This window comes from Penicillium arizonense (assembly GCF_001773325.1).
Source record: "Penicillium arizonense strain CBS 141311 chromosome Unknown PENARI_contig034, whole genome shotgun sequence".
Classification (NCBI taxonomy): Eukaryota; Fungi; Ascomycota; class Eurotiomycetes; order Eurotiales; family Aspergillaceae; genus Penicillium; species Penicillium arizonense.
Window position 1 is genome coordinate 14940 of NW_019173311.1, and position 12027 is coordinate 26966.

General features: G+C 49.8%; 7 protein-coding genes across 7 annotated transcripts; 2 read left to right on the forward strand and 5 right to left on the reverse strand.

Annotated features, from left to right (window-relative positions):
* Positions 1 to 693: 693 nt before the first annotated feature.
* ilv3 (dihydroxy-acid dehydratase ILV3) lies at positions 694 to 2688 on the reverse strand (the record flags this gene model as incomplete). The annotated part of the gene is made up of 4 exons (XM_022636720.1): positions 694 to 748; positions 801 to 1119; positions 1174 to 2564; positions 2621 to 2688. The coding sequence occupies 4 exons, from the start codon at positions 2686 to 2688 to the stop codon at positions 694 to 696; spliced, it is 1833 nt and encodes a 610-aa protein (XP_022483428.1).
* A 447-nt stretch (positions 2689 to 3135) lies between these two features.
* PENARI_c034G01986 (acyl-CoA dehydrogenase family protein) lies at positions 3136 to 4387 on the reverse strand (the record flags this gene model as incomplete). Its single annotated transcript, XM_022636689.1, has 2 exons — positions 3136 to 4133; positions 4192 to 4387. The coding sequence occupies 2 exons, from the start codon at positions 4385 to 4387 to the stop codon at positions 3136 to 3138; spliced, it is 1194 nt and encodes a 397-aa protein (XP_022483444.1).
* A 604-nt stretch (positions 4388 to 4991) lies between these two features.
* On the reverse strand, positions 4992 to 6407 carry PENARI_c034G05205 (uncharacterized protein; the record flags this gene model as incomplete). Its single annotated transcript, XM_022636707.1, has 1 exon — positions 4992 to 6407. One exon carries the CDS (start codon positions 6405 to 6407, stop codon positions 4992 to 4994), a length of 1416 nt encoding a protein of 471 aa, XP_022483392.1.
* A 353-nt stretch (positions 6408 to 6760) lies between these two features.
* Positions 6761 to 7930, forward strand: PENARI_c034G11059 (uncharacterized protein; the record flags this gene model as incomplete). Its single annotated transcript, XM_022636746.1, has 1 exon — positions 6761 to 7930. One exon carries the CDS (start codon positions 6761 to 6763, stop codon positions 7928 to 7930), a length of 1170 nt encoding a protein of 389 aa, XP_022483427.1.
* A 131-nt stretch (positions 7931 to 8061) lies between these two features.
* PENARI_c034G09921 (uncharacterized protein) lies at positions 8062 to 9605 on the reverse strand (the record flags this gene model as incomplete). The annotated part of the gene is made up of 3 exons (XM_022636741.1): positions 8062 to 8985; positions 9032 to 9403; positions 9456 to 9605. The coding sequence occupies 3 exons, from the start codon at positions 9603 to 9605 to the stop codon at positions 8062 to 8064; spliced, it is 1446 nt and encodes a 481-aa protein (XP_022483455.1).
* A 609-nt stretch (positions 9606 to 10214) lies between these two features.
* Positions 10215 to 10559, reverse strand: PENARI_c034G06324 (uncharacterized protein; the record flags this gene model as incomplete). Its single annotated transcript, XM_022636718.1, has 3 exons — positions 10215 to 10219; positions 10266 to 10443; positions 10515 to 10559. 3 exons carry the CDS (start codon positions 10557 to 10559, stop codon positions 10215 to 10217), a joined length of 228 nt encoding a protein of 75 aa, XP_022483422.1.
* A 641-nt stretch (positions 10560 to 11200) lies between these two features.
* PENARI_c034G03290 (uncharacterized protein) lies at positions 11201 to 11845 on the forward strand (the record flags this gene model as incomplete). Its single annotated transcript, XM_022636698.1, has 1 exon — positions 11201 to 11845. The coding sequence occupies one exon, from the start codon at positions 11201 to 11203 to the stop codon at positions 11843 to 11845; it is 645 nt and encodes a 214-aa protein (XP_022483451.1).
* Positions 11846 to 12027: the final 182 nt, after the last annotated feature.

The window sequence follows — 12027 nt, forward strand, 5'->3', positions numbered from 1 at the left end:
AATACAAGGATCATGTGGGGTGGTATTACCGCCCCATCCAGCCGATTTCGGCTTCCGCGAGCAACTTCAATAAAGCTCATCCGAATTTATTGCCTAAGCGAACCATGCCGCCGACACCACGCCGTGGTGCCACACAAGGTAACTGGAACTCTTCTCAAGGAGGTTATTAACTCGAATAGCTAACTAATAGTGCTTTTACTGTAAATTTCCCCTAGTACCGGTAGCATATGATATCAAAACACTCGCGACAAACGCGGTAAGTTACTGTTGGTTGATTATATAAAAATCTGGAGAGTTCTTCCTAGACAAACAGGAGGCTGGCTCTTTAGCTAGGTCTCTTTGCAAGCGTTTAATAGTCAGCGGTGTTTTCCTATACTAAGCAAAAGACCCCCTTTTACCACCCTCCTTCCTTGCAATTACTCAAACAGTCTCAAGTTCTAGGTCAGAATCGTGTGACGGTGCCAACCCAATACTTGGTCCTTCCAAGGTTGTTGCAGGCGAGGGGGGTGATCCGCTGACTGCAACCTTATAATGACGGCACTATAATGCATATCTCAAGGAATCTCTTTAGGGAGGCTGGGCTGAAAAGGTAGGAAGTATTATTCAAAAATGATATCATATAACACAGGCTCCAAACGGTAAATCGCTTTTATGTTCCGACAAAGGCCCGAGACCAATAAAACAAAGAAAAGTTTACTCTACATCAACAGCATCGGTGATACAGCCCTGGCTGGCATCCCGGACGGTTCTGTGACCCATTGTTAGCGGGTATTCTAGGATAATATAACGAGAAAACTTACCTAGCGTATTTGCCAAGGGTACCGCGCATGGTGAGACCGGTCTCAGGGAGCTGGCCGGCAGCCTTGCGGGCCTCCCAGTTCTTGCGACGCTCGGCGATCTCGCTCTCGGGGATTTCAACATCAAGGACACGCTTGTTAGCATCGATGGTGATAACGTCACCGTCGTTGACCAGACCGATAGGACCGCCAACGGCGGCTTCGGGAACAATGTGACCGATCAGGAAACCGTGGGAGCCACCGGAGAAGCGACCGTCAGTGATAAGAGCAACGGAGTTGCCGAGACCGGCACCCATGAGGGCGGCAGAAGGCTTGAGCATTTCTACAGAGGTTGTTAGTGGAGTCAAAATAAATCAAGTTGATAATCGTCACGCACCAGGCATGCCAGGTCCACCCTTGGGACCGCAGTAGCGGATGACAACAACAGTCTTCTCATCCTTCTTGATCTCCTCGCGCTCCAGAGCGGCGATGAAGTCATCCTCGCTGTCGAAGACACGGGCCTTTCCGGTGAAGGACATACCCTCCTTACCGGTGATCTTTCCGACACTTCCGCCAGGGGCGAGAGATCCACGGAGAATTTGAATGTGACCAGTCTCCTTGATGGGGTTGGAGAAGGGACGGATGATCTTCTGGTCATCGGGGAAGCCGGGTAGCTTCTCGAGGTTCTGGGCCATGGTCTCACCAGTAACGGTCATACCAGAGCCATCAATGAGGCCCTCCTTCAGGAGGAGCTTCAGGAGAGCGGGGGTTCCACCGATGGCGTGCAGGTCAGCCATGACGTACTTGCCGGAGGGCTTGAGGTCAGCCAGGAAAGGAATGCGGTCAGATACAGCCTGGAAGTCGTCGATGGTGAGCTTGATGCCAACGGAGTCAGCAATGGCGATCAAGTGCAGCACAGCGTTGGTCGATCCACCGGTGATGTTGACAACGACCATGGCGTTCTCGAAGGCCTGACGAGTGAGGATGTCACGAGGGCGGATGTCCTCAGCGAGCAGCTTCTTGATAGCGCCACCAGCAGCGAGACACTCAAGGTACTTGGCCTGCGAGTTGGCAGGGTTGGAGGAAGAGCCGGGAAGAGTCATACCCATGGTCTCAATGGCCGAGGCCATGGTGTTGGCGGTGTACATACCACCACAGGCACCCTCACCAGGGCAGGCGTGGCGGATGACGTCGAAACGCTGGGGCTCGGTGATCTCCTTGGTGATGAACTGACCGTAGGCCTGGAAAGCGGAAACGATATCGATATCGGCGTTGTTCTGGGTAACGGCGCAACCGGGCTTGATAGTACCACCGTAGACCATCAGACTGGGGCGGTTGACACGACCCATGGCCATCAGGACACCGGGCATGTTCTTGTCACAACCGGGAATACTGATGTTGGCATCGTACCATTGTCCACCCATAACCGTCTCCACGGAATCGGCAATCAGGTCACGGCTCTGCAGAGAGTAACGCATACCGGAGGTACCCATACTAATGGCATCACTGACACCGACGGTGTTGAACTGGAAACCAATCAAGTCCTGATCCTGCACACCCTGGCGAACCTTGTTGTTCAGGTCGAGCAAGTGCATGTTGCAAGGGTTACCGTTGAACCACACTGACGAAATTCCGACCTGGGCCTTGTTCATGTCCTCCTCCTTGAGACCGACCGCGTACAACATCGCCTGGGAGGCACCCTGGGACTTGGGCTGCGTGATGTGGCGTGAGACCTTGTTGAGGGCCTTGTCATTCTGGAAGCGGGGGATGGTGGTCGAGAGAGTCCGGCTAAAGAGTAATGTACAAGTTAGTAACCGTTTGAAGCAACTGACAGATGGACTCACGCAGTCGCGGTGGACCGGGACAAGCTCCGGAGAGCGGCGGGCATGCGCGCCCGAGTCTGAGGCAGCATTTTGATTGATATAAGGATCTAATCTAGAGACAAGTCTGTACTAGATATGATCAATTGAGTCAAAAATCTGGAGAAGGGAGGGGAGCAAGAAATAAAAGGCGGGAGCTTAGGAAGATCGGAGTTTGAGTCCTCCTCCCCGGCGCCCCACCACCCGGCGGCGACCAATTGTAGGCGGCTCGTTGTCATCTGCATAACAAGCATAAACTGCCGAACTACATCGAGACGGTATTTGGGTTCAATTTCGGTGTACAATGGCTTCAGTCTGAGCCAATCTTGCTTACGAATATTACAATAATGTTGTGAGCTACGGCGATTGCTACATCCTAAAATTGACACCATGACTCGAAGTAGGCCATGCATACATGGCTAAATAAATCATGTCTTTATGCTTCTTGGACAGGTGGTACGGTATGTACGGCTTTATATTTACTTCAAGTAAACAAATATCTAGTAGCTCCTCGGCAGCTCAAGGACCTTCTCGCTGACATAGTTCAGAATCATCTCCCGACTGACGGGCGCAATGCGAGGCACAAAGCACTCGCGCATATACCGCTCAACATCATACTCCATAGCATAACCCATACCGCCATGGGCCAACACTGCCCGCTCACAGGCTGTGAAGGCGGCCTCTGCGGCCAGATACTTAGCACTGTTGCATGCCACGCCGATTTCGTGGAAGGGGACCGATCTATCGTTGGCGTCATACAATTTTGCGGCGTGGTAAGTTGCTAACTTGGCGGCCTCCAACTTCATGTATGCATCAGCTAAAGGGTGGGAAACACCTTGGTTCTGGCCGATCGGTCGTCCAAATACCACACGGTCCTTTGCGTACTGCGAAGCCTTCTCCAGAGCAGCGTAGCCCAATCCGAGAGCCTCGCCTGCAAGAAGACAACGCTCGGCGTTCATGCCATGAAGAATGATCTTGAATCCATCGTTTTCACGGCCAATTAGGGTGTTGGCGGGGATCTTATAGTTGTCGAAGAAGACCTCATTGGCATCCACGGCACGTCCACCCATCTTCTTGATTTTGCGCAGATCCAGTCCAGGGTTCTCGCGGTCGATATCAATACAGAATATGGAGAGACCCTCGGTCGTCTTCTTGACTTCTTCGAGGGGTGTAGTCCGGGCCAAAAGGATCATCTTCGATGCGACCTGCGCACAAGTGATCCAAATCTTCTGACCGGTAACAGAGTAGCCATCGTCGGTCTTCTTGGCGAGGGTCTTGAGCTTAAGGGTCTCCAAGCCTGTGTTTGGTTCAGTCACACCGAAGCACGTCCGCCATGTGCCATTGATGATGTTTGGAATCGTGGTTTCGAGCTGCTCCTTGGTGCCGAACTTGGCTAATGGCTGCGTGGCATACACATTTGCGTGGATAGCCTGGGCACCGGCCATACCTGCGCCAGATTGTGTAATAGTTTGCATCATCATTGTAGCCTCAGAGATACCTAGTTAATAATTAGCAATATTTCTCGAAAATTCATATTTCGACGAGTGCTAATTTACCTAAACCTGCACCTCCGAGGTGTTCGGGTAGAGCAATGCCGAGCCATCCATCCTTTGCTAAAGCAGCGTGGAACTCTTTGGGATCTTTTTCTTGTTGGTCCCGCTCCTGCCAATATGTGTTGGGGAACTTGGAGCAAATATTTGAAATGGCCTCACGAACTGTGAGTTGTTCCTCTGTAAAGCCGGTCATACTCATGATGTCGCGGCTCCGCGATGTGGAGAAGGCCGCACGAGCTTGAAGGGAAGGCGAGGTCCGGCATGATGTGACTCTTAAGGGTGCAAGTCGCTGCGACCGCAGAGCCCGCTGACACTGTGAGCGATACATTGTTGCAACTGTATTTGGTATGTGAAAGAGCTTGAGTATTCGGTTGGAATATATACCCCGTCTGGGGGTGCCATATAGCCGATTCCAGGTCTTGGCGTCGGTGATCGGCTGCGTCGAACCGCCCCTCGGTTGCATAGGGACTTGAGTTAACTTATACACTAAAACTCATGTTTCATCCGCGATGAAATCATTGTCCGATTTTGCACATTTATCCACTGGTGGTGGAAATTCTAAATAGCCGATTGAAGTGTATGATACTTGAACCACATCAAGGATGTATATATTGTTGGTGGGCCTACCAAACTCGATGCGTGTCAATCTTAGGACGTAGTTGAGGAGAATAATTATGGGGACTTCCTATACGACACATATTCTCGATGTGGAACACAAAGATAGATTTGTGGATTAAAATGGTGACCTTGTTATAACGTTTGCTTAAATTCTGTTTCTCGGTTCGGGTTAGCAACTCAGTTCTTTATTCCCCCTGACTTGAAGTCTGAGAATCTTCTCTTCCCACATCACTTCGTTTCTCTAAGAGTTCGAATCTGCGGACGACTTGCAAAGTGGCATAATAGCTGAATGGCAACGCAATAAACCACAACCCCAGATTGATGCTTGCCGTGGCAATCAACGCAGTCGGCACAGCCTGCACACCAAACCCAACCGCGACAGCAGCAGTCTCGATTCCTCTCAACAATGAACTGTATCGAATCTGATCACCAGGTGAATCTGAAAGATTCGAAATGCACCAGTAAATATAATTCTCGACCAGTGCCTGACTGATGCGCTCAAAGAGGTACAGTCCAAACCCACGACCGAAGGTTCGTTGATTCTCCCAGTCCAGGACAGGGTTGGTGTGTCGATACTCGTTCTGGATAATCACAGCCCAGATCCAGGTTGCGCTATTCATCATCGCGATCAGCGTGAATGTGACGACAGCCCGATGCTTTCGACTTTTCAACCAGGGCAGGTCAACCAGTGAGCCACCCAGCCAGGTCGCAAGTGTGCCGACGACCGCATTCATGAAACTCCCGAGTGCTCGCGAGCGAACAGTAAAGTATGTCGCGAGATATGTGCCTGGGTATGCTTGGAGCCACCCAAAATACCAGAATAGGGGCACGAGGAGGAGAATGGATTTACTCCTCAGCAGCCGCCACATCGCGCGTAGTTCTTCACGCCAATGTATGCCCCGAGGTGCCTCAATACGTGTTCCATCATCTCGCTGGACCTTCTCAGGGTTGGACAAGAGAAGACCAAAGAATAACCCGAGACATTGAATGGCAATGAATGCGAGATACGTCTGGTACCCAACCTGGCCTCGGTGATTAACTGAATGATTGATGCCGAGAGAGACAGCACCACCAATGATATTTCCAAAATTGCGAAAGGTGAACCATGTCGCAATGTACCGACCACGCTTGTGGCTCTCAGGATAACCTGTCGCGACGGCACCTTCAACACTCCAGAAAAAGCCAGCGCTGATTCCACAAGTCACTGAGCCGAAATACACCAGCCAGGTGGCACCACTGCGATTATTGAGATAGAGACCCGCGGCGTATAGCGGGTATCCAATTGACCCAAGCGCGAGAGTATACCGGAATCCGATAGCATTGGTGATCCAAGGGCCGGCAAAACAAGTTACTGTCATAAAGGCGTATAACAAGGCATTGGCAGCGTTGACCAAGTCAGGGCTTTGGGATCCGCCCACACCCAGGCCATTCATTGCGGACCAGATTCCAGGGGCGCAGAATGCACACGTTCCCACGATTAATATTTGGAACAGTGTGCTGTAGAAGAATTTTGGGCGAGATGGTAGTTGCTCATCTTGACTTTCGACCACCCTCGCAATGTTAGATATTGCTTCTGGTTCTGCCTTCGAGGATGATGACATGATTGTGCGACTTTCCTGCAAAAGATATACAAGAAGCAGATCCTGTTAACTTTCAATTAACAGCCCCAAGCAAAAGCCATACACAGGGCTTTTATATGGGTAACTTAGCCCGAGGTATAGCGGGATGTTGCCCAGACAAGCACGCAAGATGTACGCGCATGGCATAATACTAATATACCTTGGCAATAAGTAATGAGTCAATAAATGCCTCGAAAGGCACATTGTATCACCAATCAACAAGGATGATCCAATAACCTTCAGCCACTTTGGTGCAGGTGAGGGGTTATGGTCTCAACTACAAATGGGCGATATCTTCTTACCTCTTATCACTACCCTTTAAAATTGAAGACAATATGACAACCGCGGCCGAGATACAGGTTGAAAAGCTCCAGTTGAGAGGTCCGTCATTTGCCCTCACCCGATTTGAGCCCTTTGAGCTACCATCCTCCAACCAACGTACCCTCGGACCACCGCATCCTAGGAATACTGTTATCCCGCTTGCGTTACGTCCCGAGCAAGGTGCCAAGCCAAGTCTTGATGAAGTAGTGGATACAATAAAGTCGCTTCAAGCAGATAAGGGCATATATACGGAGAAGCTCGCGCGACATGGCACTCTCTTGTTCCGCAACCTGCCAATCCACAACGCAGAGGACTTCAGCAAATTCGCGCACGCCTTCGGATACAAGCCCCATGAAATTATCGGGATCGTAGTCGATAGACCACTTCTCGCGCCGAACGTGGCACCAGCCAATGAAGCTCCAAAGGAGGTGTTGATCTATAACCACAACGAATCACCTCAGGTACCACATGCGCCCGAATATATATTCTTTTATGGCCATCGCGCTCCAAACAAAGGTGGCGAGTCGCCCATATCCTCTTCCTTGGAGCTATTCCACCGGGCTCAGCAAGAGATCCCAGAGTTTATGGACGAGCTAGCGGAGAAGGGGATTCTCAGCAGAGTCACCTATAAGGTAGAAAGGCAATACCAAGGCGGGTCAACTCTTCGCCAAGCGTTTGGAAAAGAAATTCGAGATGGTGACAACGAGGAGACTAAACGAAAGAAGATTGAGGCTCAGATTGCGCGCTATGGCAGAGGGAAACATACCACGTGGGAATGGACTGATGATGGACTCGTTCTCACGCACCGATTACCTGTGATTCGTACCCAGCAGAAGACAAACCTGCCAACGCTGTTTAGTGGATTGGCAGCATACTGGAAAAGAGCGCAGAGTGATATTGAGGCACGCACGAAGGTAACGCAGCAGCTCTTTGGTGATGGAACGCCTATCCCTGACAAATACCTTGCGCATCTGGCCAAGATTACGGATGAGATTCGGGTGCTGCATCGTTGGCAGGAAGGCGATGTCTTGGTATATGATAATACCATTGCGCAGCATGGCCGAGAGCCATGGGAAGGCGAACAGTCCGACCGAGTCGTTATGGCGAGTTTGTTTGATGGGGAGAGTGTGCCAGGAGCTTATGGCTTTGGCGACTGGGCGCAAGTTGTGCAAGCATTGGATTGATCTTCGAGATTGAAACTCTCTTTTTCTGCTGCTCGTTACCATGACATGTATTACTGTTCATCCAACCGCCGGGTATCTATCGTCTAAGATTGATCTACGATCTATGCTCTATGTTTTGTCGTGAACATTATCTACTCCTTCACATCAGTCGTGAAACCGTGCTGGATCAGATACTCCTTGAGATCCTTGTCCTCTTTCTCCAAGTCCAACTCTCCACTTTCAGGCAGCAAGTAGTATACCATCATTCCAAGGATGGCAACACCTCCAGCCAAGTAAAAAGTGGAGCTGTTACCGGCATGTTCCTGCAAGGGGGTGAAGCATTGTGTTCCGACTGCAGCGCCCGTTCTGCCAAAGGCTGTCGCAACGCTGTATCCCATGGAACGCATAGCAGTCGGGAAAGACTCGGATGAGATAAGCCCAATTGTAGCACCTGGTCCCATGTGGCCGAATGCTTGCAGCAAGCCGTACAGAACAACGAATGCTGCAATGTTCTGGGAAAGCTTGGTATAGGTTCCGCCAATGACAAAACCGAGAACCACGTAGCCTGCGAAGCCCAATATACCGGTCCAACGCCGTCCAATGGCATTTGTGAGCCAAGCCCCGACTACAACACCGGGAACTGGAAGCACTGCTAGAATGACCTGCCAGATGGCAGTGGTCCGCACATTGTGATCCTTGACAAGCGACGAGATGATCGTGCTGGACATGATGCTGTTCGGGAAGTTGATAAAATCATATAGAAAGAAGGCCAGTGATGTTGTCAACAGTCTCCACCAGTATCGCTTAGCCAGGAGAAGGTAAAGGCGAAGTGATTTAGGCTGGCGTGTAAGGTTGGAATAGTGGAAGAGTGACGAGTCAACCATGAAAATCCGGAGGATAATAATTGCAACTGGTAGGATAGTTGCAATGGAGTAAATCGCATGGAAAGCGATGATGAGGTTGTTGTCACTGGCGATCAGTGTGATTAAGTAGATGATCATCAGGATCGGACCGGCGAGGGTAGCCATCAATGTTGTAAAGGAAACAAACATTGGACCGCGATATTTTCGCATGACCTAATAAATTAGCAAAGAACAAGAACTAGGAGGCTAGAATACTGACTTCATCCGTTTCTTCAATACCAGCTGCCGCACTAGGAGGGTATTCACCCCCGACGCCGAATCCAGCAATACCACGAACAACCACAAAATACCATAGCATGTTGCCCGAGGGATGCACCTGAAGAGCCAGCGCCGACATCAATGTGCCAATGGCCACAAGTGAGGAAGTGAACAGCAATCCCGCCCGTCGCGAGAACATATCAGATGTGTATCCGAGGGCGACAACACCGAGGATAGCACCGACCAGCAGAGAATTGCTGATTCGCGTCTTCATTTCAGAGGAGTACCCATCGGAGCCAAGCACTTGCTTGAAGATGACATTGGTAGGATTAGCGAGGGTATTTTGGAATCCATCGCTGAAGTTGGCAATATACTAGAAAAGTTAGCAAGACAATAGCGTTTACAATCTTGGTAACCCGACTTACGCAACTGATAATTGTTGTGTTGCTCTGCCATCTGCGAGGGCGGTACGAATGAGTCGTGACTTCTTCGACATCTCTGCCGTTGACAAGAGTCTCAGACTTTTTCGTCTCGTCTCGCTGGTGGCCTGGTGTCCCACTCTCGACGACCGCCATGATCAGAATTTTGCAGCGAACAAGGGAACACAAAGATGTATTTTCATACAGTTACGGAGTCATGCGATGCTTTATATTAAATTTCCCGACAGATAACATTCAATCGAGGTCCGCGACGCGCGTGACCCCACGGCGGAGCAAATGTGATTTTTCTTCCGCGGAGATAAGCATTGTGGATATGTAAACATAATATGGTCCACTCCGGGGCTAAACTGAGGACGTGTTGAGAGAATGTTAGCTTTGGCTCCAATGTGCATTGAACTCGAAGCGGTTTTACTCCATCGGTCACCCAAAGATACTACATTTTGCCCCCGTGCTTCATTTATATTTCCCCAAGTTTGAACGACTACGTACGAAAAGACATATGAATTGACTGAATGAGGTAATGATCATCATTGAGGAGGGACCTCATCATACCATCCTAACTGAAAGGCACCCTGCTTGATATAATGGGGATCGAGGGACGAAAGCTGGCTATCAAATTGGCTCAGAGTATCCGTTCAGGAACTGCTCAACACTACAAATATCACCAATACCGAACATTCCATCTAATATTGTTGTGCAAAAACGTAGACTATAACTCGCTGCGCCAATTGGAAGATAAAAGCTCTACACTCTTCACCTTGACACCCCATAATTCTGCGAAAAATACACACAAACCCAAGCGTAGACAACTGAAATCACAAATACGATTTTCAAGTTCGATATACTTCTTCTCATTCCTTAGTTCAGCGGCCTGTTCCGGTCCATACTTCACATTGACCTGATCTAGAATGGAGACCTTGAAGTCCCTTACCTCGGGGTCCTCATCAATCATCTTCACACTGATTGTGGTCAGCTGAAGGATGTGTCTGATGGCATCCTCGACGCGAAGAGAAATCTCGGGACTAGTCAGAGCAACTTCCATACAACTTTCGTATCGTAAACTTTAGAGTAAATCTCAGCTGCCACCATTTTGGCCTCAATCACGCAGTTCGGCATCCGTTGACTCGCACGATATTCTGCCTCGAGCTCCGCAAATTCCCTGCCAAGTCGATCGCCCATCCCTGACATGCACTGCAGGTCATACTGCTTTTCCTGCATCCGGGCTTCAAATCCTGGGAGCTAGAATGCCAGGGTGCTGTAGCGATTTCCGAACGTTTCCCTCGGGTCGGTAACGAAAAGTTGCTGGAAGCCCGACCGCAGTAATGGATATCAAGAATTGCACCAAAATTTATGAAACGCAGAGACAGGGTAGCTAACGTACCAGGTCATCGTATTCTCTGATTCTACTTCTCTACGAATACACATATAGACAGTCTGCAGTCAATCATCTTAGAGATTTCTATCGCGATCTAGTTAGTTAACGCACCGTCGAATCGATGCTCATAAATGCCATCAAATCCAGGCCACAATGCCAAGCCAGGACAGGTGGGGCTTGAGCCTCTGACCTCCTGTCAATACAACACAACAGCACATCTTGGGAAGCCACAAAAATTGATGCAGCTCACCTTCTCTTCTCTCCACTATTCTTCCGCCGGGTCGTCATTTCATTGCCTGCGGTCCCAAACTACCACCCCTCACCTCAAGAGCCCCACCATCGGAGGCACCTCACAATGGGCGCATCAAACTCCATAGCTCAAACAGTAACCTCCGCGACTGGGGCCATGTCAGACGCGTTTTATCAAGACGATCCATATTACCCCAGGCACTCAGAAGATGCAATCGCCGTTCTCAACATCCTTCGGCGACGGCTACCTTCCGAACTCGTCTTAGAGGTCCTAGAATACGCCCAATATTGGGTTCGCTCGGAAGCCTATAGAACGGATAAACTAGGTTTTACGGAAAATGACTGTCGGGAAGGAACTCCATATTTGACATCCGAAGCCATTCAAGGTGATCGGTTCCCCGTTCGAGAGATCAAAATCGATATCTGGAGTCATGACCAAGGATGGAGTAGCTATCCTGCAGATTATGGTACCTACCGGAATTCTTGGACCTGGTTTGATCTTGACATTGCAAGGCCCCCGGGCAGAGATGATATCGCCCAAGGAGAGGACCTTCGATTGATGACAAATATCCATGCATCCAAAGACGCAACGCATCATCAGATCGTTTACCGAAGTGATCAAAACCTGCGCTGGATGAAAAAACTTCAAGCAGGGGACCGGCTATCAATAATACCCCGGGCGCGCTTTCCGGGATGGAAAAACTTCGTGGATGAGGCTTCTATTGAGATTTATACGGATCCTGTTTTGTGATCTTAGCAGTTACTTCACCTAAACTGGCAGATTCCTTGGTCTGTTTATGTAATGTTTGTAATAAGGAGAGTATGCGCCTACTTAGAGTGAGGTATCCTCCAATTTGGGATCAAAACTCCCTCGCAAGTGGCTGGGCGATGTCGGTATCAGTAGCCAATTGATATCCAGTGGCCCGAGTTAAC